Source organism: Neovison vison, chromosome 3, assembly GCF_020171115.1.
Source record: "Neovison vison isolate M4711 chromosome 3, ASM_NN_V1, whole genome shotgun sequence".
NCBI classification, from domain to species: Eukaryota; Metazoa; Chordata; class Mammalia; order Carnivora; family Mustelidae; genus Neogale; species Neogale vison.
The window spans coordinates 215,372-234,002 of record NC_058093.1 but is presented as its reverse complement, the minus strand read 5'-3'; the positions used below and the strand labels follow the sequence as shown (position 1 = coordinate 234,002).

The 18,631-nt window shown below is 41.7% G+C and overlaps 1 protein-coding gene across 1 annotated transcript in view; it reads right to left on the bottom strand.

The window, feature by feature from the left end:
* Positions 1 to 18,631, bottom strand: part of FAM171B (family with sequence similarity 171 member B) — a 64,355-nt gene that overhangs the window by 11,771 nt on the left and 33,953 nt on the right. The window contains exons 2-5 of the mRNA XM_044241117.1: positions 15,253 to 15,486; positions 8,999 to 9,091; positions 6,560 to 6,718; positions 2,715 to 2,885 (exon numbers count right to left, since the gene is read on the bottom strand). Of these exons, the coding sequence (XP_044097052.1) occupies positions 2,715 to 2,885; positions 6,560 to 6,718; positions 8,999 to 9,091; positions 15,253 to 15,486 (657 nt within the window). The remainder of the gene's footprint in view (positions 1 to 2,714; positions 2,886 to 6,559; positions 6,719 to 8,998; positions 9,092 to 15,252; positions 15,487 to 18,631) is intronic.

Genomic DNA, 18,631 nt, shown 5'->3' with positions numbered 1-18,631 from the left:
CTTCACTGAGCAGGGAGCCCCATGTGGGGTTTGATCCCAGGACCCTGGGATCAGACCTGAGCTAGAGGCAGCCGTGTAATGAACCAAGCCACCCAGGTGCCCCTAAAACAGTGTTTTTAATAAGGTAGACCAACTTGATGGAAATGGACCAAATTACTGTTTTAAATAGTCACATTAAAATTAGGCATTACTTATCTGATATATGAATTCAAAAGTTTTGTGACTAGAAGGCACATTAGAGACAAAGGCCTTTATGGGGATGAACAATCAGAAATCAGAACTCAACACAGATACCCTTTGAAATGTTTTAAAACAGCGCTTTTTTCAACAAAGCAGGAAATCCAGGCCCAAATAAGTGATGTGTTCAAATTCCACAGCTTCTCAACGGACTAGACTCCAGGGCTTAGCGCCTTCAAGCCAACGATGACAGCAGACTTGATCTGGTCTCCGTCCCCGTCCTGGCACAGTTTCCGACGTGATAGAGGCGGAAACAGTGCTTCTTCTGTTCCTGACCACCCCGGACTCTATGTCAATGAGGTGATCTTCTGGACAGGCCCGTGCAGGGCTGGCTGCCAGGGAAACCCACGCTGGGGTCAGAGGGGCTCCACCCCTGCAGCTGCACCTTCGGAGCGGGGGACGGGCCGAGAGGAAGCTCTGCCACCGCGGGTCAGTGACCACGCAGCTCGCCCACCCCACGAGACGTCCCTGAACTGCAGGTTCCGAAGGGACGTCGCAAACACATCGAGGTGGTGGCAGCGGCTGCACGCAGAGCAGAGAACACCGTCTACCATAAACCGGTAATCCAGGATGTGAACGTTCCCGCGAGCCCCCCCGGTTAAAGTCTACTGCAAAGAGAGATTTTTCCCGAGTAGCAGCTGCAGGAGCTCCTGGGTTAACGGAGTTCTGTGGGCAGCTCTGCAGGTGGGGAGATGGCCACGGGGGTCTCCCGCTCACCGCGGGCTGGTCGGAAGCACGGGGGACACACGGGACCTGCACTTGGCCTCTGAGGTGGGGGCCAGGGGACAGTCTTATGGGACGGAGTCCTAACCCGTGGGAGCTGATCTCATGCAGGTAGATAGTGTCTAAATGGAATAGAATTTCAGGACATCCAGCTGGCAGAGAACGGCTTCGTGTAGAACAACCCTCTCCCCGCCCGCACCCCACACTTGGAGACCAGAAGTGAAGCAGTGAGTAGAATCACACTGACACCAGACTTCGCTCCCTTACAACTGTCGTGTGCACTCACTCGTTTCCACTTTTTCTTAAAAACATGAAACTATTATTGTCTATTTTTTACGGTGACATTTATTTTGTTGTTTTGCCAACTACCCTTCTAATTGCAGCGAAATCTTATTTTAAGTCTCCTTTGAAGGTTGATGGCTCCCTATTTTCAATCCACATGATTAGTCTGCGGCTCAAACACAGAACCTTAAGCCTAAAATAATCGGCACTTTTTTTTTTTTAAATAAATCTGTACATTGTATGTGCAGACCCCAAATGCTGGTTCTGCAACGGGCACGAAAACTCCATTCTACCATCGCAGTGAGTCCAAGAGTTTGTGCGACTGGTACTAGGGTTAAAAAAATATATATCTTTCCTTTCATTAGACTCTAGGCATAAGGTCCGAGCTCCTACACCCTTCTTGCCACTCAAGGCAAATCTTACCACACAACGGTGTTAACGCAGGAGAAACAGACAAGAGAAATCCTGTGAGACTGTCCAGGCTCTGTACCCGACTCACACAAAACAATTGCGCATCATAACCCTTCTTTTCTTTTGTTTGTTTTGCAACTTAAAAGACTCCCATCTTATTTATATAGAAACACAAGAACAAAACCAAGGGAAGCAGAGGAGGAAAACATGCATCTATTTTGGAGGCTAAACTCAGGGACCAAAATTGGTATCTGAGTTTTCTGTTTTGGGATTTTTTTTGAAAATAATCACTCTATATCTTAATAACACAATGTTATTTATTTTCTGAAGTAAACATACATTTCTAAATTGCCTTAACCAACCTTTTAAATACAAGTTCATATTGCCTATCAAAACAAAAGTCTACAAGAGTAGAAATAATTTTTTAAAAATGTATTTCTACTTTTCTATTCAAGATCTTGGGGGATATAAAAGAGGCATTGGAGGGGCACCTTGCTGGCTTAGTCAGTAGAGCACAGGATCCTTTTTTCCCCCTTTTTATTGAGAGAGAGAGACCGTGAGGTGGGGGAGGGAGAGGCAGACTCTGTGCCAAGCTGGGAATCCCGCGTGGGACTCGATGCTGAGCCCACCGAGCCACCAGGCCCTGAAGGTCATGACTCTTGATCTTGGGCTTGTGAGTTTAAGCCCCATGTTGGGTAGAGAGTTTAAAAAAAAAAAAAAAGGGCAAGGGAATGCGAATAAATAATGCTATTTTTTAAATGTAATATATTTGCATCATTTACCCCACATTTGTATTATACTAATCGCAGTGGGGCCAATTTTAAAGTGCTTAGAACAGTAACATATGTGCTCCACTAAAGATAAAACATTCAAATATAAATGGTGTATTTCAATGTTTTAAACAAGACAACTTAATTATTCTGTAGTAAACATAAAAATTTGCCAATTATACCTCAGTAAAGCTAAAACAATTAATTGTAATATAGAAACATTTTTTCTAAGATCAAACATTCAAACATTCAAAAAGAACATATTCAAACGTTTTCACGCCGCTCACATACCTGTGCGCATATCGAATGTCCAGGCAGGTATGTGATCCCCTGCACTTAGATCATTTGTATGTAGAAGGGGGAGGGAAACTTGAATAGAACCATCCACTTTTAATTCTTTCCCTCCAGAATATATTTTCACACATATTGCAGCAAGAGGAGTCAATTCAACACTTTCAAAACCTAAAAAAGACAGTTTATTAAAATCATATGTAAAATACGGGTTGTAGTTACAAATTAATAAAATAGGGGACTAAAATATTTAATTCCTTTATTCACCTACAGTTATCCATTTTAATACCAATAGATACTGGACCGTTATTAGAGAATTTAAAATATAAACACAGATTATACTTATATAACTTGACAAATCATTATGAGCCTAGAGACCTAATTCTTCCAGAGTCTTGTGATTTTAAGGTCACGGAATCTAATTCAGCGTTTTAAAAATCTATGAAACAACAACAAAAATACATCTCACTAGTGTCCTACCCAAATAAAGGTTCTATCATACCACAGCATCAATGGTCTAAACCTTCGACCCTCCTCCTCCCAAAACCATCTGTTTCAAGTACGGACAACAGAGCTGGTTATACTCCTTAAAATCACCTTGTGTAAAAAACATCCTGACTCAAATGTAAATTTTTTTTAACATTTTATTTATTTATTTGACAGAGATCACAAGCAGGCAGAGAGGCAGGCAGAGAGAGAGGGAAGCAGGCTCCCTGCTGAGCAGAGAGCCCGACACGGGACTCGATCCCAGGACCCTGAGATCACGACCTGAGCTGAAGGCAGAGGCTTAACCCACTGAGTGCCCCAGGCACCCCTCAAAATGCAAATTTTGATAGGTTTGACAAACATGAAAGAAAACCAGCAATACTGTTAGCTGATAAAGGTAATAAGCTTTAATATACATTTGACTAATAACATAATTGAAAGAATATAAACTTAGACTAAATATTAGTATTAAAATATGACTAGATTTCAAAGCTTGAAAAGTAGGGAAAAGGAGATGAACAGAATTGGTTACAGTGTTTTGCCTAAGGTTTTAAAGTATGATTATACATATAATTTATAACATGCCTTAAATATCAGGAGCTACCCACATTTCTCTATCACTGAGGGGAAGAGTAGAAAATGCATTTGTTTTCTTTTTTAAATATCAGCAATGTTAAAGTAATAATAGATACCAGAATAGGTATAATGAATAAAGTAATATGGTTAATGCTGTTATAATATAATGTAAATTTTCTATAAAGAATTAGATAATTTTAGATTTCCCAAGTACATTTACTAATACATTAGGAAGAGTTGACTAAAGTATATTCAATACATATTATTTGCTCTTCATGGATAAACTTGAACCTTCAGCTTAAAAGCTAGAGTTTTGTTCATTCATTTAGCAAATATTTATAACAGGACCGCAGAAACACCACATGCTCGTCTTGTTCCAGAAATGCAGTGGGTGCATGAGCTCTTCCACTGGCCTGCTATATTTTTTTCACCATCCTCATTACTATCAAAAAGGCTTTTTTGCATTTCTTTGCCCATTGTCATTCCTGCCCCCCCACTGGAATGTAAGTGTAGAAGATACCTTACCAGGTCTTTGAAGAAAATCTGGAAAGACAAGGTAAGTGCAAGGTCATAAAAGCTGCCTCTCTGAGGAGGGGATGTGTGAGCCGTGGCCAAATGGAAGGGGCCATCCATGCAAAGACCAGAAGGTGAAAGCCCCCAAACCAGAAGCGATCTTGGTTTGTGCAAGAAAGGAAGAAGGCAGCAGAGAGGCAGAAGCAGCAGCCCGAGTCCGTGGAGAGGAATTCCCATGATCCCGTCCACTGCACCGCGTGCACCTTCAGTCATCAGACAGAGCAACTCTTGGCTTCATGAAAAACTTCCATTAGATTTAAGAGAGTTCGCCCTTGTAAACTTCTAAAACAATGCCATGCATATTTTATAAACTAGTTAGACTAGTTACACACGTCAAAATCCAATGTAAGCCCAAAGAAATTACCACGTAATCTGTTAGTAATTATAATCTTTTATCAAACTATTTGATAAAACCCACTGGCTTTCCGAGGTGACTGCTTTTAACTCCGTCCCCGGCCCCCAGTTCCATGCAGTCAGTGGCTTCGCATACTAAAGCGGGTGAAGCTGATGAGATCAGCCCCAGCACCAGCACTTGGGATAAGGCCGATTCAGAGAAGGAAAAGAAAATCGTACAGGGGCAAGGACTAAAAGACAACGAGAAGGAGGCAACTTTAAGAATCACTTCCTTACTCCTAGAACTCTAGAACTAAGCAACCCAATAAAGTAGCCACCAGCAACACGGGGCAACTCAAATTTAAAGGAAATCAGTGTCGTTCTCCGGGGCACTAGTCATACGTCAGGAGCATAGCAGGCACCTGCAGCTAGAAGCTACCATGCCGGAGGGAGCAGAACCTTCCCATTCGACAGCCCTGCTCTAGAACTAACGTGTGAGCAGCATTCTCAGGGTAACGGGAACATTAAGTGCATCATCGCAAAAGCAGGTGGTAGCGGAAGGCTGGAGCATGTACCGTGTCTCCTTCTCACTGAACCTCGTGAGTCCCAGCCACAAACGCTCCGTGCAACGCGAGCTTCGTCTGCGAAATGGCAGACTGCTACCACTCCTGCAAATGCTTTTATTTTGAGCAGCCTCTAACTTGCATCCGAACAACTTCGGCAGGTGTCTTAGACTGGCTTCTTCGGGAAGCTGACACCAAGGTAACAGTTTGGAAGGAAGTCCCCATCACTGAGGAGACAGAGCAGTACGGAGAAGAAGGAAGGGAGCCAAAAGGGGGGACACCGAGGAACAGATATGTGCTCTCTCTGTGCGCTTGTCTCTCGGCCGAGAGCTTGCCCTCACGCGGGCCGCCCAGCTTGCTGGACCAGGGGACGCCCTCCGGCCGAGCCACAGGTGTGCACGGAGGAAACCCGGGCCCGCAAGAGAACAGCGAGGGTCGTCTTGCTGGAGTAGGGCCACAGCGGGCAAGACAAAACAAAGAGCAGAAAATCCCCTATTTCTCTAATGTCTGGCTGTTCCCCCCAATGAAGCGGACCAGAGTCGGACACGACTGAAGTCATCAGAAACACAGACTGTCAGACGCGACTTTTAGAAAGCCGTGAGTCACTTGTGTGTCGCAGTAAGTGGCCGAATTGGTGGCCGGCATGTGGAGGTGCCGAGGAAGGGGGTTATTCGTGGCTGTATTAAATGTAAAATTCCCTCATCCTCTTACCTTTCAGGTGACGACAGCCACGCATGCCCACGTGCTGCCGAGTGGGATGCGGCTGACCCGTGAGCAACGTGGGCTTGAGAACAGAGCAGCCCACTTATGTGGACTCTTCTGGATAAATAAGTACTATAAACGTATTTTCTCTCCTGATTTTCTTAACAGTTTCCTTTCTCTACCTTATTGTGAGAATACAGTATAGAACACATAGACAAAATATGTTTTAATGGAGTGTTACCGGGAAGGCTTCTGGTCAACACTAGGCTCCCAATACTTAAGTTTTTGGAGAATCAAAAGTTATACAACTTTTAACGTGGGGGAGAGGACAATCCCTGCATTGTTCAAAGGTCAACAGAATATATTTTTAAAATATTTATTTATAATTTTACTCATAGGAAATACCAAGTATATTTGATAAGAAAAACTACTAATTGCTTACTCTAAACCATAAACTTTATGTCTAACAATTACTGATAATTAATTTGATAAGATTGGATAGAAGGTCAAATTATAAAATATGTGTAAGCTTAAATCCAATTTTTGCTTTCAAATATGTTTCTTAACTTGCAACGTTATATAAAATATGACTATGTAAAAATTAGATGCTACCTGATTTATGGAGAGTAATCCCAGTCGTATAGAGGAAGTCGTCCGCCTTCAAAAACTGCTGTAGAGCTGTAAGATAGCCCGTCACGTTGCTAGCCTGATGGTCGTCGGGTAGCTGAATTAAGGCTTTTGAAAACTGAACACTGGGCTGAGATTTGGCATCTGGAAAAGGGAAACCTCATTAACAAACACACAAAAGAAATGCACATTAAGCAGAGCCTCATCCCCCAGGACACTTTAACATCTCATAATTACTATTTTAAATTCAAAACTGAAAGAAACAAGAACTCTCCATCTCTTTAGATCACACGAGGCACCTGTACCCTAGAAACTGCTTGATTCTTCTGTCCAGAATTTCTTCACCCTTTCTTTGGCTTCACTCCAGGGAACCACATTTTCGTCCATACAGATCACCTGGGTTTCGTTTCTCTAACAGGAGTAGAGGTAACGGCGCATCCAAAGTGGGCTGGAGCCGATGAGAATGTCAGGCATCCAGTTCATAAATGTCACCCCACGTCACTAAGTGTGAACGGACTATTCTTCAATATAACTTAGGGAGTGAGAACTCAGAATATTGATACTTCTGTAATTAATGCATTTTTAACAATCCAAGGATCAACTCTTAAATCATTAAAACTTATCAAAAACATCAACTATTGCTTTGACTTTAAGGCCTCTGATAAAGACAGAAGCAATCAGTTAAATTATTAGAATTTTGAAAGTACCAGTTTCTAAATAGTTCCATGACAATACATGATAAATAAAATGTAATACAGTTCTCAAAATCAGTGTATAGTTTACATATGAAGCTAGAAAAATAATACCTGGAAATATGGAAAATAAAAACAACACATTTATTATATTCTTATTCGGTTAAATCATTAAATTTAATAATTCAACACTTAAATGATTAACTCTGATTGCCTAACAGATACTATTTACACCTTACTTTTTAAAAATATGTGTCGTGAATTTCACAGTAACAGAGGCTAATTGAGACAAGAAAACTGAATGTAATACCTGAGCCTAAAATGGAGTGAGAAAAAAAAATGTGTCAGTGGATGAGACGGGAATTTGGAAGGTAAGTTACCCTATTAAAATAATTTTGCTGAACTGTGTTATGGCCATTTAATATCCCTATTCTTAGGCATTGCGTGCTTAAGAATTTAGAGGTAAAAGGCCAGGATCCTTGTAACTTACCTTCAAATGGGTCAGGAAAAAAAAAGCAAAAACAAAACAAACAAAAACAAAAGGCAAACCCAGAGCACAATTACACACAGTAAAGCAAACGGAACAGTGTTATCAGTAGATTAACCTGAGTAGAAGGTATACAGCAGTTACTTGGTTCTTATTCTTCCAACTTTTCTATATTTTGAAGTTATTTCTGAATTAGAAGTTATTTCCAATTACAAAGTTAAAAACTTTAAAAAAAATATATGTGCCTTTATTATGTTGAAGCCCCAAATTTCTTACGGTTGAACACATGTACACTAAGTAAAATGTCTGGCTGAGCTCCTCTAGGGTTTTGTACATTCCTGAAGTCTCCAATTTCTCCCGCAAACCTAACACATTTTTGTTGTACAAACCCTAACCCTTTCTGATCAAATCCTGGAAGAAAAAAATATACATTTTTTGGACGCTGAGAAGTGAGGGTGGGTACTCTGCAAGGAAGGATTTATCGTCTGCGGAAACATCCACCCTTCCTCAGTAGCCCTACCAACGGCTCAATTTTTAGGGAGAAGAGGCACTAAAAGGAAATGATCAGAGACCTCAGGAGAGCTCTGGGTTCTCATGGAGATGCACCAAGACGTAGCCAGTATTTTCCAGACAAATGAGCGTTCACTGTCACTTGGTAAAATGCAAAGGAGCAGCACATGGACGTTTGCGCTAATGCGTTTCATACATGGCTCTGTCTTTGCCGTGGCTGGTAGAGCGAACCTGAACCCGACCTAAAGTAAGGCTTCTTGTGGGAGGTGCAGGTGGGGTGAATCCCATCTGCCGAGGAAAGAACGGATCTGGTCTCAGGCCCTTCCCTGCTCAGGCAGCAGGTTTCAGGCCAGAGGCAGGGATGAGCGTGCCACAAACCAGAGAATCCTAAAGTTTTCCCAGTTTCACTGACCCGTGTAAAAGCCCAGAGAGAGACACGATTTGGAAAGCGGCTGAGACTCTCTCTGCAACATTTCCAGAAGTCAGATGTTCCTACGCGGCAGGGGTGGGGGGGGGCTGTGAAAATGGTGAAGGACGAGTCCCACCCACCCCGTCCTGCTGTCAGACAGCGACCCAAGATCGGTTCCGACCCACTTAGAGCAATCATTCCTGGGCAAGGCAGGGTTCTTCCAAGTGATAACCCACACTGACTCACTAGTGCAGTGCAATTACCCAATTCAAGGGATTGTTATTACTTGACATTTTTACTTATGAGCTGAGAAGTGTGGTACTTACCGGCTAATTTTCCAGTAATTAAAACGGTGTCTTCAAACAGCCATATATTTGCTTGGCTTTGCGGGAACAGCGAAAGTGTGACTGATGAATAGACTGTGAAATACAGCACAATCACAGTATTTTACTAAGTGGGGGGGAAACTAGGTAAATAAGTCTGTTCCAGCAGTCCCTGAAGTGGAGGTGGGGGTTCAGGAAACTGCAGAAACAAGGAAACATGAATGTAAAGAATGACGGAGGGAGAAAACAGAGGATACAATAAAGCGAGGGCAAGGTCAGGTGCCACTATGTTATTTTACTAATCCCATTTCCAGTAGTTCACACCAAAGTGAGCAATGATGTTCTCCAACCCCAGATAGACACGGTCAGGTCCGATGCTTGAATAACCCTGAAAATCCTCTGCTGTTTTCTCTATATAATGGTTACTTGTTATTTCTTTCTAACGATTTAAAAAATCCTGGCTCCACCACGCAAGGGTCTCTGAGCGAGACCACACCCTCTGCTCGTTTGCCTCCCAGACTCCCTGCATCAGGGCACGACGCTCCTCACCGCACAGCACGGTTTGCCAGACTCTGAGCTGGCGGAGCCGAGGAGCGGCTGACCACGTGATGGAACAAATGATCCGCAGGCAACTACGGGCCGAGATGCAGGAGCGGCCAGGCTGCCCGCGGGCGCAGACGCCCCCCGTAACTGATGGGACACGTGCAGAGGACCTGAAAGGTAACCACGTTATTTCAAGATCCGGAGAAGCAGGAACAAAAGACAGTTTTATAAGCAAGAACAGACCCACTCTGAGTTCTCATTTGATAGCTCTCCCCTACCCAGGACCAGTATTTGAAATGAACAGAAATAACATAATATCCCCAAATCAGTTAGGATGAAACAGATTTGCACGGGAATACTTTTCATGTTTTAAGATATTTCAAAGAGCTGTAAAGGGAATCGAAAAAAAGGATAAAACACAAAAAGATATGAATGGATATAAAATGAAATATACCTTTTTCCTGCAATAGGAAAAGGCTACCCGATGAAAGTGTAATTTCAATTCAGAATACATTAATAGACTAATTAATGGCTTTATTAAATCGGAGAAAATGTTAGGGGAGTGGCTCGGACCTTGAGATGATACAATTAGGGCACGAGTCTTTCAGTCACAGGAAGCGTAAAACGGGGGCAGCCCTGACACCGTCAGGTTATAAAACCCGAGGAGACTCTTCCGGACGTCAGTAACCCTCGCACGTGGACTTCCTTTCCCTGACAGAATGCTTCTCTTATACAAGGGATCAACAGACGCTCTGGCAAAGTGGAGAAGTGAAGACGCAGGTGACGGTCACCACAGTCCCACACAGAGACAGCGACTATGAACAGTTCACTATAATCTTCCTGGATTTTTTCCTGTGATTTTCTTAAAAACAGTACAGTATTGTATACCGAATATTTTTACTCTGCTTTTTCACCTGACGTAACATCACAAGCATTTCTGTCCCTCAGGAGAAACTTTTTCTAACATTTGCAAGGTCACATACTTTCCTTCTTGAAGTATCAAGGCTTACTGAATCCCTAGACTGGTATATACTTAGATTGTTTTTATTTTCCCTATTATTGCAAAAAATAATATTTGAATCAGCACCCCTGTGTATGAATACCTGTCAGCTTCAGTTACCTGTCTCTCTGCTTTCGGGGCAGATTCCAAGCATTCTGGGCAAAGGCTATGAAGGTTCGGACGACTTCGGACACACACGTCAGCTGCTCTGCGGACGTCCGCGCCCCCAGCCGCGTCTGAGAACGCGCATCCCACCTCACTCTGCCGACCCTGGGAAGGCCCTGTTCCCAACTCTTTTTAGGGTGAAGAATCTTAGAAGTGCGAGTGTCTTTGGGGTACAAATCTGAGACTATGAGTAAGATAAAACATTCTGCCATGTTTTGTGACAAATCATTAGTTCTTCTCATTTTGAAAATTGCCAGATCATAATTTTATCCACTTATTTAGCCAGGGCCTTGGTGTTTTCTAACTAATTTATATGAATTATTAGCACATTCAGAATATTCCTCCTACGGGCACCTGGGTGGCTCCGTCGGTTAAGTGTCCGATTCTTGGTTTTGGCTCAGGTCACGATCGCAGGGTTGTGAGATCGAATCCCGCGTCGGGCTCTGTGCTCAATACAGAGTCTGCTTCAGAGTCTCTGCCCCTCCCTCTGCCCCTTCCCCTTCTTGTGCTCTCGCTCTCGCTCACCCTCTCAAATCTTTAAAAAAATATATTACTTCTTATTGTCTCATATTTTTCTATTTCTTGAGATATATGGCATATAATTTATTAGCTTCAGTTGTACAACATGATTCAATATTTGTATATATTGAAAAATGATGACCACAGTGAGTTAACACACCGCCACGCAGAGTTACGTCTTTCCCTGTGATGAGAACTTTGAAGATCTGCTCTCTTAGCAACTTGCAAATATGCAATACAGTATTAACTAGAGTCACCATGCGATATGGTACCTTTTTTTAAAAATAGTGATATCTACTTTTTATGACTGCTTTCATTACTTTTAATTTTAAGCAGACCATCCTAATTAAAAAGAAAATCAGATAGTTATTTTTAAATTTTCTTCTATTTAATATAATTTGATTTTCCACATTTGAACTCCATGAGCAATTTATTTGGAATATGAATCCAAATTCACTTATTCCAGAGAGTTAACCAAAACGTCCTAACACTACTTACTGAATATTCGGCCCTATCTCACTGATTTATAATGGTACCTTATCATAGATTACATTTTCTTATGCATGCTAGTGTCTGATTCATACCACAGTATCAGAGAGTTTTAACTGTGTAGGTATATAATCTTTTAGTTATTTGAAATGGCAAATTTCCTCCAATAAATATTCTTTTAAAATGATTTCCAGGTATTTTTATACATTTATTCTCTGAGGATTATTCTTCCAATTTTTTAAAAGATTTTATTTATTTGTTTGACAGACAGAGATCACAAGTGGGCAGAGAGGCAGGGAGAGAGAGAGGGAAGCAGGCTCCCAACTGAGCAGAGAGCCCGATGTGGGACTCAATCCCAGGACCCTGAGATCATGACCTGAGCCGAAGGCAGTGGCTTAACCCACTGAGCCACCCAGGCGCCCCCATTTTTTTTTTAACTGTATTAAATATATAAATCAGGAAGAATTGAAATCTTTACAATATTCAGACTTCTAAAGAAATATAATGTTTTGCCATTTATCCAGGGTTTTAGTTTTCAGCTTTTTTTTTTTTAAGGTCTGTCAGTAACATTTGGTAGTTTTATTTTCTCTAACACATGGTTATTTAACCCTTTTTTTTAGGCTTCCCTGCATATATTGTTTGTCCTTGTTGTTCTGAGAGGGATTTCATTATTTTCCATAAACGCGGACTACTTCTGGTAGACATGAATATATACTGATTTGTACCAATGCTTATTCCACACTCAGTAATTCTGTCAAATTCTATTAATTCAATTAATTTTAAGCATTTTAAGATTCATGCTTTGTCATTTTTCCAGGGATATGATGATAACTGGAAATAGTAAATGTTTTGATTCTTTCTTTTAATAGCTTGTCTCCTTCTCTGGTCTGTTGATATATTTTTGTTCTGATAAAAACTTCTATAATGTAAAATAATATGGACATCGGTGTTCACTATTTTTTTAAAGATTTTATTTACTTATTTGACAGAAAGAGATCACAAGTAGGCAAAGAGGCAGGCAGAGAGAGGAGGAAGCAGGCTCCCCATGGAGCAGAGAGCCCGATGCGGGCCTCGATCCCAGGACCCTGAGATCATGACCTGAGCCGAAGGCAGAGGCTTTAACCCACTGAGCCACCCAGGCGCCCCCACTTTCTTATTTTAGTAGAATCACCTCTTATTTTTTATAGTTAGTATGATTTTGAGATATTTACCATGTTGAGATCTTTGTGGTCCTAGTTTTTAATGGAGCTTGTTCTTAGTTAGGCACAGATAGTGAACTTATAAAATGCATTTCAGACAGTTTTTGATGTTATCATCTGCTAGTTCTAATGTGTTATGATATGTAAAATTAATAGAGTGACACATTTGATATTCTTACAATCCTGCAAAGAAGAAAAATGGTCTTCTTTGGTCTTAACAGAAAGCTGTATTTAAATAATGGTGAAATTCTTTTTTACTATTCTGTTAAAGATTTTTTTTTTTTTATTTAGAGTTGTAAGACGGGTCTATAGAGGAGCATTTGAGAGAGAGAAAGCGCATATGAGAGCATTTAGTCTGCGTTATCTTTGTCAGGTCTCCGAATTAAGGCTGCACTGGTTTTACAAAATTTTGGAGTACTTTTTTATTTATTTTTATTTTTTTTATTTTTTTATTTTTATTTTTATTTTTTTTAAAGATTTTATTTATTTATTTGACAGAGAGAGATCACAAGTAGGCAGAGAGGCAGGCAGAGGGAGAGAGAGGAGAAAGCAAGCTCCCCGCTGAGCAGAGAGCCCGATGCGGGACTCGATCCCAGGACCCTGAGATCATGACCTGAGCTGAAGGCAGTGGCTTAACCCACTGAGCCACCCAGGTGCCCCTGGAGTACTTTTTTAAAATAGCCTTTCAATTAAGCTATTTTTACTCGGAACATTTTATCCATGGCTATTAGTCTACCTCATCTAAAATCAACAAAGTCATTTATAGTATCATGAAATTGTTTATTAGACTTTTTAAGATTATGGCCATCAAATTTGATCTAGAACATTTTTATGAACTTTAAGATTTTATATATTTTTTCCTCTTTCACTTGCCTGTTTAGGTTAGGCCAATGCATTTGTAATTTTATTTCAAGAACCAGCATTTTGTCAATTAGCTCTTTTTTTTTTTAATTAACGTTCATCTACTTTCATCTTTATTTTCTTTTTCTCATCTTACTTTTGGTTTCTTTCATTATTCTTCTAACTTTCATTTAGTGAATAATTGTGCTTGATTTGTCTTTAAAAAAACCAAAGCATATAATGCCATGAAGTCACCTCACACCTATCCTTCTTCAGATTTGAGTCACGATTTTTTATATTTCATTTACGTGAATCTTGGTTTATCTAATTAATTTTTCATGTTTTTCTCATTCTAAACTTCAACAATGGTTCAAGAATTCAAATGTTTCCAACATGAAAGCAAATAAAGTGTGTAGATTCTAAGAAGAACCGTCACAATTCAAAGAAAGACGACGCCCGGGACGCCTGGGTGGCTCAGTGGGTTAAGCAGCTGCCTTCGGCTCAGGTCATGATCCCAGCGTCCTGGGATCGAGTCCCACATCAGGCTCCTTGCTTGGCAGGGAGCCTGCTTCTCCCTCTGCCTCTGCCTGCCACTCTGTCTGCCTGTGCTCACTCTCTCTCCCTCTCTCTCCCTGATAAATAAATAAAATCTTTAAAAAAAAAAAAAAGAAAGACGACGCCCTAATGTGTCACATGCGCAGTCAGCGGGACTTGCCTTCTGCTACCTGGTACGGCCTGGACTTCCCCAAATCCGATTAGTCACACCAAATCCTATCAATTCTTGTTTTCTCCCCTCCGATTTATTGGGATGTAATTCTCATGACCGTGTAAGTTTAAGGTGTGCGATGTTTCGGTCTGTGTGTACTGTCAAGTGATTGTGCGGTAATGACCGACTCTGTCCTCCGCCTGCCTCCGGTCCTGCCCTTCTTTTCATGCCCTCTCTCGCCACAGGCTGCTGTTACCACCACCAGGAACACAGCCACAGGTTGGTAGCGAGGCTCCCTGAATGCATTTCAGCCCTGCTAAATCATACGCTGATTAAAGTAAGTTAATCATACTTACTTTAAGTAACATCATACGCTGTTAAAGTAAGTTCAGTTTCCAAACCACTTACAGTTAAGGTACTCGAGAATCTGTGCTAACCGCCTTATTGTTCGGCACATAAATCTGACTTTCTGTCTTCTCTTTTGAGAGCATCCTTTCCTCATCCGGTCCACACTGCTTCTGGCTCACCCACCAGGGCAGGCCAAGCCCCCCCAACCCCTGCAGATCAGGTTTGTACCTGAGCAGAGCTCTTGTTTCAAGCCTCTGTAGGAAAACTAAATAAAAGCAAGTTTTCTCCAAACTGGCACTCACTCCAACCTCTCTGTATGGACTTCACATAGGCTCTTCTCATTTTTAGTTTTCCAGAACAAGAGTCCCAAAGAAGAAAAAAACAAAAAAAAACAAGCAAACCAAAAACCATTTACATTTAGTAAAGGCACAACACTGCACGTGCTTACTTGGCATTTTCCCAGTCTTCCACGGCAGAGACGTCAACACGTAGCCATCTTTGTAAGCAACAATGGTCAAGCTGAGCCCCAGTGTGTAGGGCACCTTTATCAGCACGGCTCCACTGCTCCTAGTGACTGTGGAATTTGTTTTCGTGTAGTTTACAAACACTTCTACAACAGCTAGACTCAGGTACTGCCGACTGATGATGTCATTCACCTGGACTTTCAGCATAAATGCAGACACTGGAGGAGAAAAAAACCAGAAAGGGCAGCAGGTTAGACCCTGGAAGTATATGACACTATATTTTAAAATGTCATTCAAGATATCTGAATAACAGTACAAAACTGCTGGTAGAATCTGGAAATACATATGTGGGAGGTATAAAGAAAGAGGTATAAAAACATTCCAACAAGTTCATTATTCTTTCTAAAACTGAATACATGTGAATTTATTGTTAATAAGACAGTATTCTAATTTCTTCTGCCAATAAAAAAAGGAAAAGGAAGCAGTGGATAAGGGGAAGAGAGTGGTTCTCTCTTCAGAAGAACACATTTTTACTTGGCCTCCCTAATCCTAATGCTATCAATTAACTAACTGAAAATGTAGTCCAAGTTGCTGGAATGAAATGCAATCTCACCAAACTGAGTACATGGCTGGCTCCTTCATTTTTCTCTATTGTCTGGAAAGCAAAGGATGTGTTTCAAATTACAAAATATCCAAACAACATCCTTAAAATATCAAAAGTATTTCTGTTAAATGTATAACAAAGCACAGTAAAACAATACACTGAGGAAAATCAAAATTAACTTGTTTCCTAACTTAAACCTCCAGCTTTACAGATCTTGATGATATGTTCATGAATTTCCTAATGTTAATGTCTTGTTTAAAAAGAACTTGTATCACCATGGAAATGCCTTTGTAAAGCCTGTATCACAACACCTTTGCCAAAGATGCCTTCTCTTGGAAGCACCATTAATGGGCTTTGGAGCCAGTCAAGGTCAATCTCTGCCACTCCCTAGATATGTGACCTGGGGGAAGTTACTTCTCAAGTTCATTTGCCCGTCTGTAAAATCAGGGGACTAGTAACTACTTTGAGGTAATAAAATGAAATCATACAGATAATGTGCTCAGGATAGTGCGGCTGTCACTTAATATCATTTTTAATAATAAAAATCATTACTCCATAACTGGAGACTATTTTACAAACAGTCATCAGTGAAAGTCCCTCAAGAGGGAGCATGTGGTTGGCTCAGTCGGTCAGCTGTCGACCCGGTTCCTGCTCGGGTCATGATCCCAGCGTCCAGAGGTGGAGCCCCGCATCGGGCTCTCTGCTTGCCGAGGACCCTACTTAGGCTAGAGATTCTCTCTCTCTCTCTGTCCCCCACACCCGCACGCGTGCTCTCTCTCTCCCTAAAATAAGGAAATACATCTTTGTAAACACATTGCCACAAAGTTAGTCCTCATGAAGTATTTTTTAAAGATGTATTTAACCCTCTGTGCCAAGCAGAGAGCCCGATGCGGGACTCGATCCCAGGACCCTGGGAACATGACCTGAGCTGAAGGCAGAGGCTTAACCCACTGAGCCACCCGGGCGCCCCAACAAAGACATTTTAAATACGAATAGAACTGCTATTCACCCAGTCCTAGGAAAGCTACAACCGAGCAAGCTCAGAAAGAGCTCTGTCCTCTCAAGAACCTAAAACTGCAGTCGTTATCCAAACACTGTTCGACAGACAGACACAAACGTCTCTCGGAGCGTATGGTAACAACACCGTCACACTACACATAGTAATCATGACCACAAGAACTAAACTATGCTGAGGATTAACGAGCCAGGCTTTGTGTCAGTTTTTTTTTTTTTTTTTAAAGATTTTATTTATTTATTTGACAGACAGAGATCACAAGTAGGCAGAGAGGCAGGCAGAGAGAGAGAGGAAGGGAAGCGGGCTCCCTGCTGAGCAGAGAGCCCGATGCGGGACTCGATCTCAGGACCCTGAGACCATGACCTGAGCCGAAGGCAGCGGCTTAACCCACTGAGCCACCCAGGCGCCCCTTTGTGTCAGTTTTTAAGTGCATCATCCCATTTACTCTTCAAGACCCTATTACAGAAATATCACTGTTCTCGTCATCAGATATATTGGTAACTGTTTTCTAATTACTCATGGCCAAGCCCCGCCGATGGAGAAAACAGGACACAAACTTGGACCTTTTCTCCTCCAAGCTTGTGCTCTTAAGCCACTGACCTGACTTAGCTCTTAAAGCAACTCTAGCCACAGTTTAGAGGGCAGAGATGGGGAAAAACAAATTGTACTGGACAGTCAGACCTGAAAATGAGGTTCCAGCAGTCTGTCTAAAAGCCCGTTAATTTCCAGGACAACAATCTCATATATATTCAAATATATATATGGAGAACAGAGGTCACTGGTGTTTCTCCAGCTCTCTGCTTTCTCAGCATTTTTAATAACAGGCAGCCTTGTGGGAGGTTAAATTCTTGGTGAATAGTCATTACTATCATTACTTTTAATAGATAAATTTAGGAGTATCAGGTACTAAAAAGTGAACTAAGCCCTGGGCTTTGGCACCTACTGTTCCTCAAATTATTTAACTATTTTCCCATCATTTTATAAGTTCACCCCATTACTCTAAAGTAAAAAAAGAAAAATCATATTTGTAACATTTAAAATCAAAATATGAAGGACTGTGGATAAATACATTCCTAATGCAAGCCTCGCATATATATTATCACAAAACTCTCCATATACCTTTGTAACATAAGTGATTCCAAGTCCACTTTACCAGTGAAAAAAGAGGATTCGGACAAGTAATGTGGACTGCCCCGAAGGCTCACATGTATTAGGAGGCCTCGTCAGCCCTCAATGTTCCTAGGAGTGATTCCAAAGCCACCTTCACACCATGTAACAGGGAGTCTTGGGATCACACTACTAAAGTTAATTCAAGGAACATGGTGCTGCAATTACTGAGAAATGCTTATATAACATCAATCACAAAGAAAAAAATACATACTCAACTAAGGCCTCAAACTCAAGTGGGAAATACAACTGGGGTAAGAAAATACAAGGCTGTACTGTACGTGACATGAGGGCCACCTGCACCGGCGTCCTTGAATAGGCCCGTCAGTACAGTCAGCTATTTGCCCTGGAGGACAAGCAGCTGCCCTGTTCAAAATAATCCCCCGAGCCTCCCAGCTCCTACTCCCCTAGATGAAACGGACTGAGCCGCGGACACAAAGCATCCAACTAACGGGGGCCAGAAAGATGCTGTCAGGACCTCACAATGCCGCTGAAGTTACACAGAGGCTGACGCTTGCCGGCACCGGCGCATCTTAGAACGTGCAGGAGGGCCTGCTCACCGAGCCTCCCCGAGTCT